This window comes from Lygodium microphyllum, chromosome 27 (assembly GCF_053477565.2).
Source record: "Lygodium microphyllum isolate KBCC chromosome 27, Lygodium_microphyllum_v1.1.10, whole genome shotgun sequence".
NCBI classification, from domain to species: domain Eukaryota; kingdom Viridiplantae; phylum Streptophyta; class Polypodiopsida; order Schizaeales; family Lygodiaceae; genus Lygodium; species Lygodium microphyllum.
This window is the reverse complement of record NC_141161.1, coordinates 22,906,871-22,928,957: the sequence shown is the minus strand read 5'-3', so window position 1 is coordinate 22,928,957 and position 22,087 is coordinate 22,906,871. Positions and strand designations below refer to the sequence as shown.

The window sequence follows — 22,087 nt, the reverse complement described above, 5'->3', positions numbered from 1 at the left end:
TCCTTCTTGGAGAGGGTGGTGAAAACTTAAAGCACTTAATTATAACAATTAACAAGTTCACAAAAACTAAAAAGCACAATTTACCATACAATTTTGGACACCCTATTGGCCCCCAAACTCGCACCTTTTGCAGTATTTCTTTATCTTGAATTGCAATTGGATGGATTACAATTGAGATTTCTTAATCTCCTTAGCTAATCCAAAAGCCCCTTGCTATCACAATGATTAGCAAGCCTTTTTGGCAATTTGTCTCTTGATCTTCATCCAAGACTAGTGCAAATTGAAACCTTGACTAGCCAAATGCTTTCCTAGATCAAATGGGATGGACTGGCATCTAAAATCCATGGCAATTCCTTAAATTCTAGCTATTGATTTTAGTATACTATGCCCCCAATTGCTAGCACAAGTCCCAAGGTGGCTGTTAAACCCTAACTTTTGTTGAAAACTAGGGTTTATAGTGGATATTCCATTTGTTGCCCACCAAATCTAGCTATGTTTTTCAAATGGTTGAGATTTACCGAGGTTATCAAGGAATGGACTAGAGAAGATGAGACAATGCTAAGGGCAGAGAAAATCTAGAATGGCCACACGGGAAATCTTAAAAATTGATTGCTACCCTATCTTGATCAACCATAAATGTTGTCACCTATTGTCTGAAGCCTTTAGAGTATTGTCACCGGCCCTAATTTGTTGTCCCCAATCTTAGGAGAGCATCAATCTATTGTCGCCTGCTTCTTGATGGCTCTTCGTTGTTGTTGCCTTCTATACATGGTTTCTCCTTATCAATAGCCTTCTCTCTCCATCATAGAATTCTGCCAAGAGCCAACTACCATCCCCACCCCTGAGTCCCCACCAGCCCCACTGACCTCCCGGCTGCGGGGGACCACTCTAGCCATAACCACGGCAAGAAGCAAAGCCCGGTGCCCACGCCCAACCGGCCCTAGCCCCCGCAGGAGGCACATGTCAAGGATACAAGGGATACTACACTGCCACCAGAGGGCCTTGCCCCGCCGATTCAGCCTCTCGATGTTAGATAGACCCATGTGGGACATTTTAGGATGACCAAGCTCCATGAGCAGATCCACACCATACTTGGAACACATATCAATTGTACCCAGCCTATACACCATTTTGTATCTACTCAATTAGTTTATCATAGCATTAGATGGTAGCTTTATTGGGACTTGGAAAGTTTCCTAGACATTTTGCATGTAACATTTTGGTCTCATCGGCCAACTTGGCCTTTCGTAGACACATAGTTGCATCCGTACGTGGTCAGAACGGTCCGTACGGTACGATCCGTACAGTACGATTTCGTACGATAAAATTGGTCTCTTTCAACCACTTGGCCTGCGCGTGCTCTTTCTGCGTTTCACGCTTTTCCTGCACTATTGCACTTTTTGGGGGGGTGGGAAGCCTTGGATACCTCACCCCACCCTCCTTTTCCAAATTCCAGTCATCATCCATGCAAAACTTAATGCTCCTTTTTGGATTCCTTCCAAGCTCCAGCTTGCAGCCCTCTCTTTGGATTCCTTCCCTCTTTAGACTTTGACTATTTGGAACTTTGAACTTTGACCCTTCTCTCATCTACAAAAGGTGCTCCTCTCCTCCATGCTTCCACACCAATTCAGCAAGCACTTACAAGTTACCATTCTCATCTTCTTCTTTCCCACACCCTATCGAAGCATTTGCCATTCTCAAAGAGTCAAATCTCATCTCCTATCCCCTCTATCGCGCACCCTATTAAAGCAGTTGCCATTCTCATCTCCCATTCCCTCTCTCTCACTCTTGCTCTTTCAACTTTACCCCAACCCTCTGGCCTCTGGAGTCTCCCTTCCTTTCAACTTTCAAGACTCAAGTTTCAAGAGTCCAGAGTCGAGACTCAAGCATCTTCCTTTTTTGTTTTCGTAAAAGGTAATTGTATTAATTATGAAAAAAGGTACAAGTTTTCATGATTAAGCATCTCTCTCTCTCTCTCTCTCTCTCTCTCTCTCTCTCTCTCTCTCTCTCTCCTCTTTATTCGTCATCAGCACCATGACTCGTGAGAAGCACGAGGCCTTCAATTTGCATGGGATCCATGTGCAGAGGAACACAAAGAAGTCCAACTCCCACTATTGGACATGCAAGTATTGCGGGAAGCGCTATACAAGTGGTGCAACTCGGCTTCTCCAACATCTTTCCAAGATGGGGGGCCAAGTTGCTCCATGCAAGGAGATCCCTCCAAACATTGCGGAGGAGATTCTCGCCAAGATGAGAGGGGGATCCACAAGAGGAGGAGGAAGTGGCTTATCGGCACCAACTCCTATGCCTACTAATGAGAAAGCATCCAATGTGGGCGTATCTTCAACCGATGTGGGAGAGGCCTCTACTATTGGTGGTGGGGGCTCCACATCTGCATCCGGCTCCAGTAAAAGACAAAGTGGAGGTTCATGCGGTGCCGGAGAGACAATCATCTCTCTCTCAAGCACCCGGTCATGTGCGTGGATTGGTTGCCTTTCTTAGAGAAAGGCAACGACTTGCGGACATTGAAATTGCACGCACGGTGATTGAGTGCAATCTTGCATTGAATGTCCTAAAGCAAGAGCAATAGAGAAGATAGTAAAAGCCATTGCCAATGGGGGTCCATGTGAAGGATGGACCGGTGTCACATACAATGACATGAGGACGAGAGATTAATGAAGAGAAGGAGAGGATTGATAGAGCCCTTGATCCTATTCAGGCTGCATAGATAAAATATGGTTGCTCCATTCTCACCGACGAATGGAGTGATCGTAAGAAACGAGGCATCATCAATATACTCGTCTCGTGTCCACTCGACACTTACTTTTTACAGGCTGTAGATACTGGCAAGAGGGGGAGAAAAACAACGGGTACATTCATCTACCGCCACATTCGACAAGCTATCATTGAGGTATACATTGCAATTTGCGTTTTAAATTTGTTTCACTTTCTTTCATTATGATAATATCATGATTCATAATTGAAATTTGATTTATACATAACTTGTAATTTGTAAATTGTGGTTATAGGTGGGCCCTTCAAATGTAGTGCAAGTTGTTACCGACAATGCATCGAATTGTCGGCATATGGGCCGTTTGCTTGAGGCCGAGTTCCCTACCATTGTGTGGACTCCATGTGCAAGTCATTGTTTGGACTTGCTCGTGGAGGACATTGGGAAGCTCAAGTGGATGAAGAGGGTGGTTTGCAAAGCTACATCAATTGTCATATTCTTCACGGTAAAGGTAAAGGTGCTTGCGATGTATCATGAGCATAGTACACTTAAGTTGAAGAAGCTTTCTTCAACTCGCTTTGCTTACATGTGGTTATTGCTCGAGCGCCTTTATGAGGTGCGGTTTGCCTTGTGCTAGATAGTGGTGTCCACTCTATAGAATGAGTGGGATGAGCATGAGACAGAGTAGGCCAAAGCCATGCAACGCTTGTGCCTTAATGAGCAGTTTTGGCAAAAAATCCGTGCCGTTGTCATTGTCGTGACTCCTTTTTATAGGGTATTACGTATGAGTGATTGCGAGGGGTCCACTATGGGCCTTCTCGTTCGCTTCTTTAGAGCGGCATTGGTAGACGCACGTGCTTGTACAGTGATCACAGAGACACAACGTGCACATGTTTTAGAGATAGTAGAGAGGAGATGGACGTGGATGCATAAGCCCATCCATGGTTTTGCCGCATTGGTACATCCAACCTACAAGTCACCAGCAGTCATGGATGATAGAGAGTTCCGTTCAGACCAGCTTGCTTATTTGACTCGTGTGGTCTCTGTTGATGACCACAATGCAGTGCTAGAGGAGCTAGGATGCTATGCAGATCAGAGAGGGCGTGTGGCTTTTGCTTCTCCCACTTGTTAGAGGAGAGAGTCACTTGTGAAGCCTTTATTTTGGTGGCAAAACTTTGGATACGCACTAGAGACCCTTCAACCCTTAGCCATGAGGGTCCTTGCCTAGGATTGCTCTTCGGGTGAGAGAAACTGGAGTGGCTAGTCTCTTATTCACACAAAGATTCGCAATCGGCTTAGTACACGACAGTTAGAGCGGCTTGTCTATTGTCACACCAACTTACACATGATGAGAGCTATGATGAGTATGGGTAGTCCGAAGCAGGTAAAGTTTAAACACTTAACCATAATATTTAAATTTTATTGTTTTAACTTTTAAACTTTGAACTTTGAAGTTTAAACTTTATACTTTATAATTTAGACTTTAGCATTTAGTATTTACAATGAATCATGATCAATCTTATGTGCATCACTGCATTATATAGGTGAATGCTCATACATTCAAGTTGACGGGCGACACTCTTCCGAGTGTACATAAGGAGGTGGACGAGGAGGAGGAGATGATTTTTGCAGAGCTCTATAGAGAGCTTATAGCAGCAGATACTCGTGACACTCGCAATTAGGGTGCTCGTAAGCGAGGAGTTCGAGTGGGCTCTAGTAGCTCACATACTGTGCCTCATGATGACATCCCCCCCTTGCCTACACAACCGCCACCTAGGGAGCCATCATTTGATGATGATGGTAACCTCATCAGTGAGGATGAGTATGAGTCTGTCTCATCATCGGATACCGATGAGTCATCTTCAAACTCTCTTGATGAGTACTCAAATGGTTCTGCTGATGATGATGATGATGATGATGATGATAGTGATGCCTCATCATAGATTCGTCATTCATATGACATAGGTCTCTCTTTTTTTTGTATCAGATATACTAGATTGTAGTTGTATGATATATCGCATGTTTTGCATAGCCCATGCGAGTCGCGACCGCGATAGTCACCCTCATGTATTCATCTTATTCTGTAATGAAATAGCTATTTCCACTTTAAACATGTATTCTATGATCTATCATTTAATGATTTATGGTTTTGTTATTTAAAAAATCATCTTAATTTTTTTGTACTAATATCGTACCATACCTTATAAAATCATAGGGTACCAATTAGTACCATATTTTATTGTACCGTACTATATCGTACCTTTTGTACCTAACAACTATGCGTAGACGTTAATATAACTTTCTTCTCTCTCTCTCTCTCTCTCTCTCTCTCTCTCTCTCTCTCAACTTGAATGCATTGAATGGACCTCCACAGTCCCCAAACCAGCTTCTTTCCTATTGCATGGCAATCTTTTAGTCCCATTTTCTAGCAATTTTTTGCCATTTAATTAATTTTTAAAATTAATTACTTTTGAAAATTAATTTCAGTCCTTTTGACCCTTCCCAAGATTAGATGTGTTTCCTTGAATTGTCTCTGCCTTGAGGATTCTTATTGGGCACATTCGCCTTATGCTATGGAAAAAGGGCACTTTACATGCAAGTATCTTGTGGATCTCTTAGGGCCATTCTTGCACTCCTAAAAGTATGGGTGGTAGGCTATTTTGGATATGCATACTCACATGGTTGCACTTCTATGGTCTCTCTTTCGTGCCATGTGCATTGATTGATACATCTGGGTCTTTGTTACTTGGTTCTTTTTGGACGAGTAGGATGTGGTTCATGGTAATACGACCATTCATAGTTCATGGTGGCAGATTCTTAATGCTAACACCCTGTTTTCTTTATTCTCTTCCTTCTTCCTCACCCAATTTATCCACTCATGGAAGTTGATCCTTCAAAAGGCCCAATGGCACCCTATGAAGGATTGTTTGGCCACTAACTCTTTTTTGATTGAATTGCTAGCAATGTCCAAGCTGATTTTGTGGGATGGGAAGCAAGAGGCTTGTCCTAAATTTAATTGCATGGCACAACTAAGCTTATCTTTCTTTTCTGATGCCACTCTGGTGCCTCCTTAGGGGTTGATATCTTTTCGGACTGCCAAGAGGCCTTTTCGTATCCCTCATGGTTATAGGGACTCATGGGACCACCTTTCAACAACATTGCAGCTTAGAGAGCCCTTCGTTGCCCTTGTTTGTGATCAACCATGGCAGGATAGGAACCTTGTAGATCTAATATACTTGGAAAAGGCTTCAGCTAATCAAGGCCAATACTATTTGGGGCATGCACAAATCTTTGTATTGGTTGAAATTGACTATCATGCAAGGTTGGTTCAATAAAACAATGTACGAAAGTAAAGCCGTTCATTGGCGTGCCATGGTTGGCAGACTGCTTCTCGCCACGACACTTGTAAAACACCACATCTCAAATGGTACTTGTTTTTTCTGCCTCACCAATATGGAAACTTCTCACCACCATTTTTTTTTGTGCCCTTTTGCACGGATAATTTGGTCGTTGTTATCTTATATTTGGCAAGATGTGGTTGGCACGTTACTATGCCCCTTTGATTGGGTCTTTGCTCGGCCCAAATACCCTTCTTTGGGACAACCACATATGAAGATTCATTCATTTTTGCATTGCTAGAAAAATTGGACAACTCATAATGCTTTATTTTTTCCACATCTAGGGTGCACACTCACCTTACCAACTTGAAAAGTCTTCTATATCGGCAGCTTGACCTTATTTAGTACACTGATCTCCTTTTTAGGGAGGACTTCATCCCTTGGCATACAACAATCTCTATTGCTTCTTTGTCATGACTCTTGTACTCTTTTAGTTATCTAATCTTCTCTAAAACAAGTTCATACACAATGGCCTAGAGCCATCCTACATCTTTTAATCATATGTAATCTTGTACTTTTTTAGTAATTAATACAATCACCTATTACAAGAGAGAGAGAGAGAGAGAGAGTGTGTGTGTGTGTGTGTGTGATCTTGTACTTTTTTGGTAATTTATATAAACAACCCATTATGAAAGGAAAAGAAAAGAAAGAAAGAAAGAAAGATATATTAATGTCTACGTGAGGCCAATGTTGCCTATGAAACAAAATCCAGAGTACATCCAAATCTAATGTCATCTCATCAATAAGGTAAAGATAACATTAAAGATAAGTGGGTGGCTTATGAAACCATGCTGAGAATAACTATACAATGGGACTATCCCAGGGTTGAACCATGTGTAGTGTCATCCCATCGATAGAAAAGGAAAAAAAAAAGGGAGAATCAAATCTGATAGAATCATGTACCAAAATGTGGTAGAGACTATAGGCTATAGCTGATTCCAAGATCGTTAGAAAACAGAATCTGCGCCCCCCCCCCCCCCCCCCCCGGCCCCCCAAGTTGCTCCCTCCATTGCAGCAACACTCCCCCCTCCGGCAGTACAGCAGTGTGATTGGTAGATTCTCAGTAGGGACACGCAATGGAAACCTCTAGTCAGACGCCGGTGCATTCTGCGATTGCCCCCCAGTTAAACACCTTGCGTGTCATCTTCTTTGAGGAACAGCTCTTAGCTGTATATGCCACAACGTTGAAGCTAAAAGAAACAACCATCTTTGGTCAGGTCATAGGACATTCCCCATCCAGGGCCCAACTTCGGGATTGTCTTCACTCCACGCTGCGCATTGGCACAACATAAATTGTGGAGGCAGTTCTTGTGGGGCAAGATCGTCAGAAAACAGAATCTGCGCCCCCCCCCGCCCCCGCCCCCGCCCCCCAAGTTGCTCCCTCCATTGCAGCAACACTCCCCCCTCCGGCAGTACAGCAGTGTGATTGGTAGATTCTCAGTAGGGACACGCAATGGAAACCTCTAGTCAGACGCCGGTGCATTCTGCGATTGCCCCCTAGTTAAACACCTTGCGTGTCATCTTCTTTGAGGAACAGCTCTTAGCTGTATGTGCCACAACGTTGAAGCTAAAAGAAACAACCATCTTTGGTCAGGTCATAGGACATTCCCCATCCAGGGCCCAACTTCGGGATTGGCTTCACTCCACGCTGCGCATTGGCACAACATAAATTGTGGAGGCAATTCTTGTGGGGCAAGGGATTTTCATGGTAGAACTCACCTCAACAGACGCAACCCGTGAGCTTGTGGCCAGTTCACCCTATGCTTCCACGAAGGGGGTCATCTACATGGCTCCTTGATACAGTGGTTTCACAGTGGAGGCATTCATACTCCACAACAAGTTTCTTAGACATCAGTCACCCTACTCTTCCCTGGATTGGCGGTAGAGTATCGCCAGTTAGTGGAGGAGCTTGGACAACTCTTCGGTATTGTCCTTCTCACCTCCTTCGTGGATGCAACGACAACCACAAGTCCCAAAGGTACAGGTGGCAATGAAAGAGATAAAGAATATACCACAATTTTTGGAGATTGAGGCAGGCGGACACTCCTTCAGGTAGCGGCAGCTAGGGCAATGCTTGTGTTGCCATGACTTTGGGCATCAGGCAGCAAATTCCACGCGCTTGGAGCCAAGGCGGTTTCACCGACCGGCTCACAGGTGGACACAGATAGTTTTACATGGGTCCAGAGATGACAGGGAGGGAGACAGCTAGGGGGGCGGCAATCAGCCCCTGAGACAACCACAGTAGCAGGGAGCAGGAGGGCGAGCGTCCCCCCCTAGCAGAGCACCACGCGCCCCCCCCCCCCCCCCCCCTCCCCTCCTTGTCCCACCAAGCAGGACCACAGGCCTCCACATCCACCTCCCACGGAGGCGTCACAGGCCACCTCACACGAGGGCCCACATCCCCCACACCCTCCCCTCCCCTCCCCCCCACGGTCCCCCCCCAAACTCTAGCCCACTGTCCCTCCCTCCAAAGTCACCGGCCGCGCCCCCCCCCCCCCCCCCCCCCCCCGCCCAACACCTGCCTTGTGCCGCCTACCACCCCTCAATCCTCCCTCTCGCCACCATCCCTCCCCTCCAATCAATCCCCCTAATTCCAACCTAGTATAGGTGATCCCCCCCTCCCCCACAAGAGGTAAGGAGCCCCATACGCCGACATCCTCCACTCACCAGCGGTCTAGCCCCCCCCCCCCCCCCCCCCCCCCCCCGAAGCTACTAGTTCATCTACCCATGCCGCCTGTCACACTTTCCCGAGGCAAACACAACTGCTACCACAAGAGTTTTTTCGCGGTGGTCTATGGTCTTACCTAAGGGTTGCGAAGCGCGGAGAGTTTCCACTACCTCTGGAGGTGGGAATCTTCGTGGTACGCAAGTCAAGGAGTGGCAAGGTCCATCTACTAGCACCACTGGATGGACCAAACTATGCGTTCTTTCTTCAAACCTCTCATACAAGAGCTGGACGATGACATAGATAGAGAAGAAGGTGAAGAATTAGGTGGCAGATCACATCTTCGAGTGGATGGGAGGAGGAAGATTAGCACTCTTCTCCCAGCAATTGACAGGTTGTATGATTGACATAAATTGGTGGGCCAAGGTTGAGGTCCCACATCTGAGCATTATCTTTCAAGCCCCTCTGCAGTGGAGAGCTCCAATGGATGTGATCAAGTGGCCCCTAGCAAAGCGGCTTGTTTTTGCCAATATACAGAGTCACGGCTCTCAGCCTGGCTGATAGATGCTCTGGTGGTACCACTAGGTGCATATGTCACCCCCATGGTCCGCCGAGGGCTACCATGGGGGAATGCAGTTCACCGTCCACACCTACAACAAAGCGTATCCACATGCCCCATAGCTCTTCTTCTTCGTCAGCAGCTTCCACACTGAACAGATTCTTGTTCAATCAGCCGTAGGTTTCCCTATGAGTTTACATCTTGTATCGTGGAATATAAACAACCTCCACTACAATGGGGCACGTGGTTCCAGGAAGTTGATTGTTCGCCAGGAGCTGTACCATGTCCTCACCAAATGGATCGACATCCTACTTTTGCAAGAGCACAAGCTCACTCCTGCCTAGGCCTAGTGGGTAGGGAAGGTACTCCCATGTAGTTCACACACTTACTGGGAGCATGCCATCAGTGCCCACGACAGGAGTAGAGACATATGCATCTCTATTGGCCCAAGCCTAACCGCCTGCGTACAAGACTACGGGACAATTGTGACAGGGAGGGTTGTATGGATCAAATTGGACATTGGGGACTCGTGCCTTGGAGTCCGCAATGTCTATGCCCCTGCTAAGGTCACAAGGCACGCAGCAGGTTCTGGGTGGAGATTGCAGCATGACTCCAAAAGGTGGACTTTTGGATTGTTGGAGAAGATTTCAACAACTTGGAGGCCTTAGAGGACTAGTAGGGCAGAGGCAGAAACTACCAAGGCATGGCTAGGGAGGAGCAGGAGGCATGGGAGGTCTTCCTACTGGTAGTAGGAGTACATGATGCTTAGAGAGACCCTACTTTCCACAAGAGGGAGAGGTCGTTGGACTTCTCTTGGGGATACAGGCAGCTAAGCAAAGTTTTGCTAGAGCGGTTGGACAGATTTTATGTGGGAGAGTGGGGGTGCTCTCGTGGAGGCGGGCAGTTGGCAAGCACCACTTTGTCTAATCACTACCCGGTTCTCGTAACACTTGATGCCCCAACCTCTACCCTAGACAGACGATCTTGTCGGATCCTTGACTCGACCTATAGGAGGGAGGAGGTGAAGAGACAAATTGAGCAGATTTGGACTAGGGAGTGGGGCAGAAGGGACCGGATTGGAGAGGAGGTTGCAAAGGCTCTAACCAAGTCAAGCAGTATCTGCCAGGAGGCCTCCTAGTGGAGACCGGTTGGAGCTCAAAGGAGGAGAGAACTCCGACGGGACCTAGCAGCCACACAGAGACTCCTACAAGAGACACCAAGGGATCCCATCCTCCACGCACAGGAGGTGCGTGCATGAGTGGCCCTCGCTGGCCTAGAGAACAAGTGCTCAAAGTTTTCATTCCGCATCTCAGCAACCTTTTGGGCACGGAAGGGGGGCACGATGTGTGGGGAGTTCTTCCAAGTGCATCAGCCCCGCACCTCAGGAGAGCAGATACGTCGCCTGTGGGATCAATATGGGAGGATTCGCTCTAGCCCAGTTAAGGTGATGGAGATTGCCACTGACTACTACAGACACCTTTTTCAGTAGGAGATATGCCTCAGCCAGAGGACAGCGATGTAGATAGCAGGTCTGGGATCACATCCCGTCCCTTGTCATAGAGGAGATCGGACGCTCCCTTCTAGACCCTTTCACAAAGAAGGAACTAGAGGAGGCTTTCCATGCACAGGATGGGCTGAAATGCCACGAAGAGGATGGCCTTTCCAAGGCTTTCTTCACTACCTATTGGGAGGTGGTGAAGGACCCCCTATTACTGGCCTTCTACAGATGTTAGGGAGTCTATCGGCAAGTCTTATCAGTCTCCTCCCCAAAGGGGGAGACCGGTTGGAGCTATCCTAGTGGAGACCGATCACCCTGTTGTCAGTGGCCTATAAGGCACTGGCCAAGATGATTGGTAGGCGACTCCGCCCTATGCTTCGAGACATCATTCATGAGACATAGACAAGCTTTGTCCAGGATAGGAGCATCCTAGACAATGTCTTCACCTTCTTTGATGCAACAGAGTGGGCCCAGCATAGTGGTCAGGGATTGGCGGTACTACTCTTGGATTTTGAGAAAGCCTATGACAAGGTTTACTAGGACTTCTTAGAGAGCACCACGGTGAGGTTGGACTTCCCCCAGGCGTGGATCTGCGGGGTCTCTTTACTTTACAGATCGGCCATCAACAGGGTTCTCATAGGTGGCAGGCAAGGGGAGGAGTTTCGGCTGGAGAGATCGGTTCGGCAAGGCTGCCCTCTGGCCCCGTATCTGTTCCAACTCTTTGCAGAGGCAACGTCCTACTTCCTTAGGTCATGTGTGAGCGTATTATGTGGCCTCCGACTGTCGGTGAGAGAGGAGACGGAGCGTATGCAGATGATACAACACTCTAGATAGAGGACGATGAGCTGATGCTGGAGAGAGTGAGACTAGCTCTCGAGGTGTTTTGCACTGTAGCGGGAGCGAAAATCAAATGGCAAAAGTCGGCTGGGTTCCTTATGGACCGAGACTCTAGCACGGAGTGGGGCGTCCGCTTGGGATTTAGATGGGTGTGCAAAGGGTAGACCATCCGTTACTTAGGGTTCCACGTGGGACTCGACATCACTCGTGCCCAGTAATTTCTTCCAGTCCTCGACTCTATTCGACAGAAGCTGACTTACTAGAATACTGCTCGCCTTTCCCTAGGGGGCCAAGCCCTGGTGGTTAACCAGGTCCTCCTAGCGACAGCCTGGTACATTGTCTTGTGTTCATGTTTTTTCTCGTCCTGTGTAGTGTAGCTTCGCTACCTCCTGCGGAATTTTCTCTGGACCGGATCTGATGGTTCCAAGGACTCTTGGGCTAAGGTGGCGTGGGCAACCATCATCCGGCATTGGTCAGAGGGAGGGCTTGGGATCATAGACCCAGAGTATTAGAGTCTGGCCCTTCTAGGCAAGCTAGTACTCCGCGGTCTCACACCAAGAGGGCAGACATGAAAGGTCCTATTGCAGAAGGGCCTCTAGGAGTGTAAACCGAGGCTTCACGGTGATTGGAGGCCGTCCTTGAGATGGATCTTCACGACAGCCTAGATCATGCCCCCTAGATCCTCTTTTCTCCGTAACGTACTTCGTGTGTGGCAGGGCCTCCCTAAGGACCTTATTCAAAGCCCCCCAGGTTGCCAAGAGGAGATAGACCACCAGCCTGTGATCTGGAACCCCTAGATCAGAGATTGGGAGGGGGTACAGATTGGTGAGCGCCCCCACATCCAACGGGCTGGTTGGAAGGCTAGCCTGGCTTGTACCGTCACGACGTGGCGGGAGGTATACAGGATGTCGGACCAAGAGCTATTTCAGTGGGCATCAGGTTGCCAAAGAGGAGTTGAGTTGAGAAGGGAGATTGACGTTGCGATACCCAAAGAGTGGCTTGAAACCCCATTACGAGAGCCGGTAGAGCTTGGAGAGGTATCGGCCGCTAGGTTTTCACCAACAGGTATACCCCTACATGTGGCAGGTACAGTGGATGGTGCCCGAGATGGGACTTTCTTCATCGTACAGGAGGAGGGGTGTCTAGTTCTTGACAAAGGGTAGCAGGATGAGGGGTAGTTGTCCTTCCGTGGAGGAGCATTCGAGTGGTTGGCCTACAGGGGAAGACATGGCATCTGGACCCTTGTGTGTTTTGGGAGGAGTTTCGGGAGGGGTGCCTTTGGGCATGGGAGAGCAGGCCACTTGATGAGCTAGAGTGGGACCCTGGAGAGTGGCTATGGCTGGCCACTGCGGTCGCCAAGAAGCCACCGAGGTTCATGGAGTACACAGCTAGGATTGGCAAACACGTCGTGATGCAGGAGGACATGGACTGGTGGGCGCCCTCGTGTAGCAGGTATTGGGCAGAGCACAGCATCATCAATGCTTTCCAATGGATTTTCTGGTGTCGCCTATGGGACAATTGGAGGCTGAGGAGGGTATTGTATTTCTTATGGCTGTTGACACATGGAGGCCTAGCAGTGGGAAGCTCGTTAGCCCAAATGCAGAAGGATGGAGATTGTAAACGCTACCCACAACAATCTCTCGAAACTCCAAAGCATTGCCTTTGGTCGTGTGAGGCGGCGCAGCTCGTGTGGCAAGAAGCATTCCGCATTCTCCACCGTATAGCACCCAGCCTTGGATGCATCTCATGGGGTGCTTTTTGCTGGCAGGCAGTAAGCCAAGGCCATCACCTTTTGTATGAGGCTGGGATGCAAGACACGATCTTCATCATTGAGACTGGGTCGTGCGCAGTGATTGGCTTAGAGGCTCTACCCATCCGCCAGGTACTGGAGCCCACAGTAGACCGCTTTGAGGTATGGGAGATCATAGGGAGTCTTACTGGATGGCACATCTGGAAGGCGTAGTCTCAGGAGGTTTTCAACGGGGAGAGACTTTCAGTACAGGTGACTTTGGCAGAGCTCTGGACCTCCATCTTCCATTCCCTCCATGGCCAATGGGACTAGGTGCAAGGCAAGTTTGGAGCTCGTGAGGAGCTCCGTTCTCACTTCATGTGCACTTGGGGTGGCTAAGGCTTGTTCTTCATGATGCAAATAGTTAACCCTAGATGGTGATACACTTGGTATATCCCCCTTAGACCGCCTTGAGAGGCTTGTACACTTGATATATCTATGACTCATCATGAGCTCCAGCTAGTCTATTCAGCATGAGCACTTCTTTGTATTCTGGATTTTTTCTGAAGTAATATAACTAGCCACACTTTATTTTTATTTGCAAAAAAAAAGTGTTAGTGTGACTAGGATGTCAAACAACCATAGTTTGGTGTGGGGCTCCTAGAATTGTATGTGAGCACATTGACTCTCAACTTCCCTAGTGCTGCAAATTCTCATGCAAGACATGCCTCTGATGCCTCTCTCAACATAAAACGTGGGCCAGAGAAGGTGACTCCTAGGTAGACACATATTCCCTCATATGCTGCACTATGTCACCTCCAAATATATACTGGTACATAGATCTAGTCACCCATGCTGCTGAAGTATTGAAAACCATGGTTTTGGTCTTTCCAAGGTTCATTGTGAGGGCTCTATCTCTACAAAAGATGTGCAAAGCATCTAGGTGGCACTGTAATCCCTCTTGTGAATTTGAAATGAGAACAATATCATCTGCATACAATAATATCGGTATCGGCACCCTTGCTAGGCTCGCTCTGGCTCCTCCTCCTCGGTCAATGCAATTAGACACTTCATCTACATATAGACCAAACAATGTGGGTGAATGCAAACATCTTTGTTTCACTCCTATGGCACTATCAATCCTCTATGATAGCCCCCTAGGTGTCCGTACATGACTTGTCACTGTCTCATATAATGCATAGTTACCCCATCATATACCCTCTAGTATTCCAATATCCAATAATCTCTCCATGATTTGTGTATGGGGCACTGTATCAAAAGCTTTGGGAAAGTCGACAAAGCAGCAATAGATCCTCTTGTCTGGAGCTCAACCCTCCTCAATAATCACTCTAAGTGTGAGAATATGGTCCAGCGTGGTATATCCTCATCTAAAACCAGCTTGTCCTTGTGCTCTCTTGCCTTGCATTTCAGCCCACTCACTGAGTTCATGCTCCAATATAGATCCATATATCTTGGCCAAAGTATAAATGATCATGATAGTCTTGTAGTTGCTAGGGATATTACCACTCTTAAATAGTGGAATTATAGTATTGTTTGACCAACTCATAGGGAAGCCTTCACATACTGCTCTACTGAACATATGTGCTGATATGGGTGCTAGTATGTCACAAGCATGTGAGAAATGTTTTGCCATAGTCCATCCTCATTTTGTGCCCTTCCACTTTGTAATCTATAAATCGCATCCCTAACCATTTTCCAGGTGAAGAAAGACCACTGTGTTGGCCTAAAGGCCTATGGGGGCTGCACAGGTGGTTGTCCTGGCAAGTCATATAGCTGTCTCCCATAGTCAAGCCAAGCATCTAGTGATGTAATCTATATGGGGGGACTGTCTTTCATGAAACATCTTCCATGCACTCTTGCTATCCCATCCCCAAAAGGCCAAATTGGCTAGTGAGACCAAAATCTTGCATCTCAAAAGTCAAGGAATTTCTGATGTCCTAAGACAGCCAACATCTAATGCCATGACTATCTAAATAGAAAATAAAAAGTGAACAATACATAGCTGATAAGTACAAAATGATGTCCAAGGTAGATACAATGTGGAACTGCTCAGGAAGCACTATCATCTCAAGATATCTCTCATGGCTTGTCTAGCATAGAGAGGCTGAAGCGGGGAGGTAGGGTGCCCTTGTGATGGTGTAGTATCCTCTCTATCTGCAGATGATGTCTCTTGCAAGGGCATGGACCAGCTGGATGTGGATGGCAGTCTCTGCATCTCTCTGTGGCTGGAGAGAAAATGTCAAAGAGGCACTGAGATAGTGGAAGCTTGAGAACGCACACCAAACGACTGTTTGATGAAATGGAGAGATGCAACTCTTGCCAAAGCAAGTCTTCAGCAAATCCATAGCAAAATTACAATGCTACTCACTCTCATACAACACACATTGCAAGTGCCTTCATGGCAATGTTATTTACAAATAGAGGTGGGTATCCCATCAGATGAAGTTCAGGCTTCTGGCAGTAAAAGTAAAGGTGCTCCTAGTGAAAGCAGAAAGGCTTGTTCACATGGTGTCGCTAGAGCTCAACTGCAGCTTCATTGGAGCTGTGTTTTGGCCATTGCTAGAGCTGCACCACAGCTTGTTGGCCAGAGCTGTGCTTTGGTAGGCTGCAGTTCTGACAGCTCATTGTGTGTGTTTCATGTTGCTTTGCTTGATAGGTGTTGGAATCCTTGAGGTGTCTACAATTGTCACCTGGACCTTTGGAGACCTTACAATGTTCACTACATTTGGATACGAGGTTGGAACAATACCGAAGAGCAGTCAAAAGTCCTCTACAAATAGTGGAATCTTGAGAGCCACTTTTTGATGATGGTCTTGGTTTTTAGTGAGGTGACATATAGTATTTTGGATGGATGTTCCTTGCAATATCGTGCCTTCAAGGCATGGACTTGCAAAAAGGGCCTGCCCTTCAAATTCCACCCAGAATGTCCTGGTTTTTGCTAGATCTTGTACAGGTGTCAGACATCAATAATCTTACTACAATATACAGTGATGTAAATAACTCTCTTTGAAATGTCTTTTAGGTCTTACCTGGAGAGACAGGAAGAGAGAAAAGTAAGAGGTCCACTTGTGAGTTGCAGTTTAATGCTAGCAAATCTCAATCTGGGAGGGATCTTGGAGAGAGGAAGTGAGGAGGTGCTCTAGGGAGTTGAAAATTGCAGGTTCCAGCAAGTGCATCTTGCTTCTGGAGCAAGTAGATACAGAATTCAAGTGGCAAATAGCTGTCCTTTTGCCTGTCATAAGCAGTTAATGTGACTTACAGTGATGGTATTGGTGGTTAATGAGGCGAATCTGGTGTGTTTGAGAAGTTATCTGTCCTGTGGTTATCACAATGCCAAAGCCATGGTCTTGCAAAAAAAGCATTCATATCTTTAGACTTTCACAAGAGCTCCCCTTTCCCTTCTCCATGTGGTTATCCAGTTGGGCTCACAAAACACAATTGCCGTGTGCTGAGTCACCCGCTTCAAATAAAACAAAGAAACGAAAGAATGGAATCGTCATTTTTAATTGCTCTATTGTGTTGTTACTGTTTAGATGAAAGAACATGCGTTCTTATGTCTACAGAAGTAGCAAGTTGCACACTTTTAGGTGCTTTGGAAGCAGGGAGAGAGGAGCCTTCTAAACTGTTATTCAAGTACTGTTCTTTGATTCATTTTCCCCCTCTCTGCTTTATGTGCAGGAGAAATCCGGGGTTGTGGCCATTGTATAGAGGTTAGTCTTGTTTTGAGAGATGGAAGATTTTTATATTTTTGGAACATATTGCAGTATTTTCTTCTGATGGGTTGCTTGTGAACCTCCTTGAGTTAGCATGCATGTTTTGCACTTGACTAGTGAGAAAAACTCCTGGAGAAGGGTGAATTGGATATTGTGTTAGGTACAAAATTGAAACTAAATTACATTGGTCAATCCATACAAGGTCAGAGATGGAATAAACTTTGAAGTTTTGGCTTTTCTTATTATGCATGTATGTATTTACCCATGTTCCTTGGCAAAAATTATGTGCAAGGTTCTGGGATTTTATATCAAAATGGCCTGAAATTTCAATTTGATTTCATGTGACAAGATAATAATTCACGGTGTGAAGTCTGGCAAAGGTTGTGGCTTTCAACACTTTCTGGTACTGATTCAGTTAAATGACAGAATGCCTGTAGTTGAAGTCTGCAATGTTCATCATGCCTGAAAGTGACAATTTGTCCGAGAGAAGATCGTTCTGTAAGTTTAAGATGGCCTGAAATCTACAAGGTAGATAAGACTAACTGGAATGAAAAAAAAAAATGAAAGATAGATTTGGACCATTCTGACTGGCTGGTTGCTATGGAGAATTTATTGACCAACTTTGGGGTCTGGTGGGGTGGGGTGGGGGGTGGGTGGGTTTAGCCACTCTTGCGGCTTGCTGCATGAATCTCCAATTGTCGACATAGTTGTTTATGAAAAGTACGATGCAGTATGGTATGATAAAATACAGTACTAAATGGTATCCTTAGATCTCTTAAGGTATGGTACAATAAAAGTATGTTGCTTCTCCAAAAAGCTACTTTAAACCTAATTTGCTTTGACAAAAAAAGACAAAGAAGATGTTAGAATCTCACAACATTATCTCACAAGAGAATCATATTCAAATAAGAAGCATTTAGCTTGTCCCTTTGGAGACTATGAGGTTGAGAGTGACTATTCTCAGGCCATGGGATTCTGGCAATTGCTTCCTTCTGCAGATGCTCATGGTTTGGCATTATAGACATCTTGACTGGTTAGTGATTAGGCTTTGTAATAGGCTTCCCCTGGTTGGATGGAAGGGAGTGCCTATGCTGAGGTGGGAAGTGGTTGGGTGGGGTGGGAAGTGGGCTGTCGTGTGGCTGGTGTGGGTATGGGTTGCAGATGGGCAGGAGGGGCAGTGGCAGGTGGGAGTATTGTGCAGAATGGCAAGCAGAGACAGGACTAGGAGGTTTAGCTGGGCAGAGGAAATTGGTAGGGCGGGGAGGTGGTGGTGGACAGGAATTTGGTGGGCAGGCTGGGTTGTGTTGGTGGGTAGAAGTTGTCGGCTCTTCACAGCACAGGATGTTGCTTCAGGGCGGGTCATGTCAGGGAACCATCACATCAGACGTGTGTCGAATCCTTGTTGCTGTTGGAAGTCAAAGGCCTGCTTCAAGCTGGGGGGCTGCTTCTGGAAAGGTGGTGAAGTTTCTCCCTACTATTAGCATTCACCAATAGAAGGATGTCTCATCTAGAAAGGAACACACCCAGGGGTGAGAAAATTGTGCAGCCAACGTTTACTCTTGAGGCACTCCCTCTGCAATTGTCTCTATGGTGGTCCTGGATTTTTCTAAGGCTTTGATGTGTAGCTCGTATGGTTCGATGAGATAAAGCTGTAAACCTTTGGTAGATTAATAAAAAATCCACGTTCTATGCTAACATAAAGTGTTGTAATATTTTCTTTTCTTCATGTGGTGCAGGTTTCTTTGTGGATGTATGCCTGACAGATGATGGAGGATTAACCAGTTCAAAGCGATCAATTTCTGCTGTTACCACCACATCACAAAATTTCACCCCAGCTGATGTTGAGGATGATGTGCTTGCTGATGAGTCAGAGCATCTGATGTTAAAGTTGAAATTTCTGACATACAAGGTAACACAATGTTGTTACTCCTGATTTCGGACTTGTTATATAACACAGGATAAGTGTTAACTGCATGAATAATTTGTTGTTGTTAAAAGTTTTTCTTTTTAAAATTTGGGTTTTGGGGCTTTTGTTTCGTCTTTATTGGGTGGTGGTGACGGACTAATTCAGAAAGATGGAGAGATCCTGATACAATAATTTGCATGAAGCAGCAGCTATAGATATAATTATTTTATTATAGTTAGCTGTAAGTGAAATGTCTGGAAAGGAATGATTTTTCTCATTGTGAACTCACACTGTGTATAAGAGCTGCAAACTATGAAAACTCTTTAAACGGGGACTAGATACAAATAGCTGATAGACAGGGTGTTCTGCTTTGGACCAGCTAGTAGCCTCCCTTGTGATGTCTGCTAATTGTGGGGAGGCATGCTTTAGGCTCTTTACCTGATCAAAAATATATTAACCAAGCTGAATTTTTGCAAAAGTTGTGTCCAACTTATTTTGAACAATTTTTTTTTGTAATATTGAGGATTTGATCTCCTTTTATCACTCTGCAATTGGTCCTTTTATGCTTTAAATCTAACAGATGCTTTGTAGTACTAAGGTATGCCAAAGCCCTTATTGAAGTATGTACTTTTGGAAATGAGAATAGCATTCAAAATAAGCATCCTCCATTTACTATTCTTGACCTTTTTCATGTAGATTCGCACTTTTCTCATACGGAATGGGCTTTCCACTCTCTTTGATCAAGGATTTCCAGCCTACAGAAAGTATTATCTCAGGTCGGTGAGCTTCTTATATCATGGAAAATGAAAGCTTCTCTGTCCTATCATTATAAATCCCTCAACTGGATGAAGCATTATTTTGAGTAAGTAGTCAGTTCTTTTCTTTTGAAAGGCCTTTCCCTTACTGATTTGTCACAGTTGCAAAATACTTGGCTTTTTTTTCCAGGACTTAATTAATAGGTTTGTCTCTTCTTTGAATATACTTCTTTTCTTTTCTTTGCTGAAACCAATGTCTTGATGAAGCTAAAACTAAACTTACAAGGGAGTGATGCCAGGGAGGTCAGCAGCACCAAGGATTGTTGTAGAGAACCTCTTAAGAAAAGAGGCTGAAAAGATGGAGACCAAAAATGGGGATGGTTTTGTCCTGTCCTGTTGATATTGTTTATAGGCCCTAAAAGCTAGTCCGTGCAAAGAAAAGAAAAACTCTTGAGTAGGGAATTCGCCAAACAAGCCAAAGTATTTACCAATATTCATGTTATTAAGTCTGCATTTGAGTTATGTGGTCCAATGTTTAAGTAGTAACTCTGAATCAGGACAACTAGAGATGAGATGATGGATGTCTTCATGGTCTGGTGCCTATAGATAACACCTATCTCTTGTAATTTTTGGTTTCTGTAAGACCTTTCCCCTTCCACCATGCATCTCCACAAAATTAACCTTCGTTTCAAAGGTTTGCTTCTCTGTATTCTTTGAAGTTTTCCTATCCACCAGGTTATAGACTTAGTGCAATGCCATAATTTTTTTTCAATGCTTATGGATCTAACGCAGGCCTTTACTTAGCCTTTTGCCTGAGATATGCTTTGCATGTGACCATGGTTCCAACTTTGTAATTTGTGGCATGAATCAAGTGGAGCCAGAGGTTGTCAAAGCATTTTGAGCTCCTTGGCCTTCCTGCAGATAAGCTCATTATGCATCCCAGGCTCAAAGGATAGTAATACGGAACAGAGTGAACAGGACTCGGAATGTTGGAATATTGTTCACTTGCGTGCTGGAATGGGAAATATGCTCCCCAGGGCTGGAAAGTTCCTTGGTCTGTTTGCAATAGTGGTGCCAATTGTGGAGCATTCAAGTTGTAGGGAACAGGTTGACATGGAATGGCCAGCAGTTAAACCAGTTTTCTTACCTTTTTGGGGGGGGCTGTTTTGCTGTACTATTGTCCACTGGATCTTCCCACAATTGTTCTGTCCTGTCTCGAACTTTTTCTCCAACCATCAGTTATCTTGACACATGCTCATCCTCTCAGTAATACTCTCTCTCTTTTTTTTTCGTAAAAGGTAATTGTATTAATTACGAAAAAAAGGTACAGGTTTACATGGTTACAAGACACACGATGGCTCTAAGCCATCGCATGTAATCTCTCTCTGTCTCTCTATTTTTTTTTTGTAGAATCCCAGTACAAAGCCACGAAAAAGTTACACAAGTCATGGCGAAGACCCAGAGGAAATTGCCATATGCCAGGGAAGTAAGTCCTCCCGAGGGAGCAAGTCCGAGTGCTGAATGAGATCTATCTGCCAATGCAAGAGACCTTTAAGCCGGGCAATGTGTCTCGGTACATTAGAGTCTGAATCAAAAAGAAAGGCATTCCGAGTGGTCCAATTGTGCCAACATCCCCAGTATCTCAAAAAGTGGAATAAGATCTTCATATGCAACTGTGGCGGTGTGGGGTATTTTGGGCGCGCAAAAACCCAATCAAAAGGGGTCAGTGAGAACCCCACCACCATGCGCCAAATCTGTGACAAGAGCGACCAGATATTCTTAGCGAGCGGGCAAGAAATAAATCGATGTCGAGTCGATTCCATAGTAGTGATACAGAAGAAACAATTGCCATTCGAGATTGGACGCTTGGAAAGGGCCGAGGCAAGAGGAAGACTACCAATCATCACCCGCCAAAGAAAGACCTTACATTTGAAAGGTGTCTTATTCAACCAGCCCTCCATCACAGTTGCCTTCCACCATGACTGAGATTTCCGCAATCCTATACAGTATTAGCTTTAACCCCCAGCCATTGATGATCCTTAATCAGAAGATGATACACCTGATTAGCAGTGGCCTTTTCTAGACTCAACCGGCCAGCAAGGTCCCAATCCTGCCAAGGACGATCCACAGCAAGGGTAGGAAAGGGTTGCCTACTCTGAAGCACTAACAAGAGCTGTTCCCATAAATCACGGTATCCAGCAGGATTCTGAAAAGTCTCCTGGCAGTACGAAACAATGTGAAGACATTACGACTGGCAAGGGTGGCATTCGCAAAA

The 22,087-nt window shown here is 45.7% G+C and overlaps 1 protein-coding gene across 2 annotated transcripts in view; it reads left to right on the top strand.

Moving 5' to 3' along the window:
• Positions 1 to 22,087, top strand: part of LOC148012131 (tRNA ligase 1-like) — a 225,849-nt gene that overhangs the window by 185,074 nt on the left and 18,688 nt on the right. For both annotated transcript variants that reach the window (XM_087669540.1, XM_087669539.1), the window contains 3 exons: positions 17,117 to 17,148; positions 18,888 to 19,060; positions 19,754 to 19,833. In XM_087669540.1, the coding sequence (XP_087525666.1) occupies positions 17,117 to 17,148; positions 18,888 to 19,060; positions 19,754 to 19,833 (285 nt within the window). The remainder of the gene's footprint in view (positions 1 to 17,116; positions 17,149 to 18,887; positions 19,061 to 19,753; positions 19,834 to 22,087) is intronic.